General features: G+C 64.4%; 1 protein-coding gene across 1 annotated transcript; it reads left to right on the top strand.

Moving 5' to 3' along the window:
- Positions 1-98: 98 nt before the first annotated feature.
- EMIHUDRAFT_259197 (hypothetical protein) lies at positions 99-610 on the top strand (the record flags this gene model as incomplete). The annotated part of the gene is made up of 2 exons (XM_005758098.1): positions 99-227; positions 389-610. 2 exons carry the CDS (start codon positions 99-101, stop codon positions 608-610), a joined length of 351 nt encoding a protein of 116 aa, XP_005758155.1.
- Positions 611-1,226: the final 616 nt, after the last annotated feature.

Below are 1,226 nucleotides of genomic sequence, written 5' to 3'. Positions count from 1 at the left end.
AGCACGCCGCGCCGGCCGTCGCGTCGCCCGCCGGCTACGCCGCCGCCTTCGCCGCCTTTGAGGCTGCGCGGAAGCCGAACGCCGACGCGATCGCCGACATGGCGCTCGAGAACTACGTCGAGATGCAGTCGAGCACGGCCGACCCGCAGTTCCGCCTCTGCAAGGCGGTGGAGAACGCGCTCGAGAACTCGCCCCTCGGCGCGCGCTTCCGCTCGCGCTACGCCATGGTGCGCGACCCTAGATGCTGAGCACAGGTCCCTGTCGAGAGGACTCGCATTCAGCTGTACGCGGCTGTGTGCGGCTGTACTCGTACCCCGTGCATTCATGCGACGCTCCGAAGACACCGCACGGCACTCAAAGCCCGGCTTGTGTGTGCTCACGACGGCAGGTCTGCTACGGCGGGGCGGGCAACGTGACCTACGCCAACGCGCAGGCGCTCGGCCGCGTGCAGTGGGAGATCGTGCTCGAGCTCGCAAAGGGGGTGAGCAGCGCCGAGGAGGCGGCGGCGCAGCTCGACGTGGCGCAGGCGGAGAGGCTGCTGGCGGAGAGGCTCGAGCCGCTGCAAAAGGAGCTGCAGGTCGACCTCGCCACGGTGTCGCACGCTGCATAGTTGAGCGTGCCCTCGCCAAGCCTCGCGCCTCGGGCACCCGAATCAAAATCCCAAGCAACCCAATTCGGATCGTGGGCAACGGCCAACGCTAGAGAGTACGTATGTAAAGAATTCAGAAAAAAATCGCCGAATGTGCTACGGCTCTATGTGGCGAGACCGAGAGGCGGTTGTGGGTTGGACGGGTTGTTGCACGAGTATATATGGGACACGATGTCTCAAATATGAGGGGCTTTGACTCCTACCAGCTCCTGACGCTATCCCTGGCAGCTCTAATGACCAGGATCAGTAGTGCTATAATAGAGGGTGCCCATACTAGCGCAGGAGCTGCCACACTCGCCCGGACCGTCCCCTTCTGGGGCCGGTTCCGCAGCCCGCGAGAGCCGACAGCGGGGCCGTGCCGCGGGTGCCTACTGCCGAGTGCCACAAACACTGCGCCGTCCCGCCATCACCTACAGGCTGTCTTGTGTGATGGTTGGGATGTCCAAACGCCACCATCTTGGCTCTTGCGACCTCAAACCCGCGAGCTGTATGGGTGGTCCTGACGTCGACAGACGCCGGAGGACCACGGTGAAGCTGAGCTGAACGAGTCGACAAGTCTCGTCTGAGCCCGTGGCGG

This window comes from Emiliania huxleyi (genome assembly GCF_000372725.1).
Source record: "Emiliania huxleyi CCMP1516 unplaced genomic scaffold EMIHUscaffold_8804, whole genome shotgun sequence".
In the NCBI taxonomy this organism is placed as follows: domain Eukaryota; phylum Haptophyta; order Isochrysidales; family Noelaerhabdaceae; genus Emiliania; species Emiliania huxleyi.
This window is presented reverse-complemented; position numbering and strand designations above follow the sequence as displayed.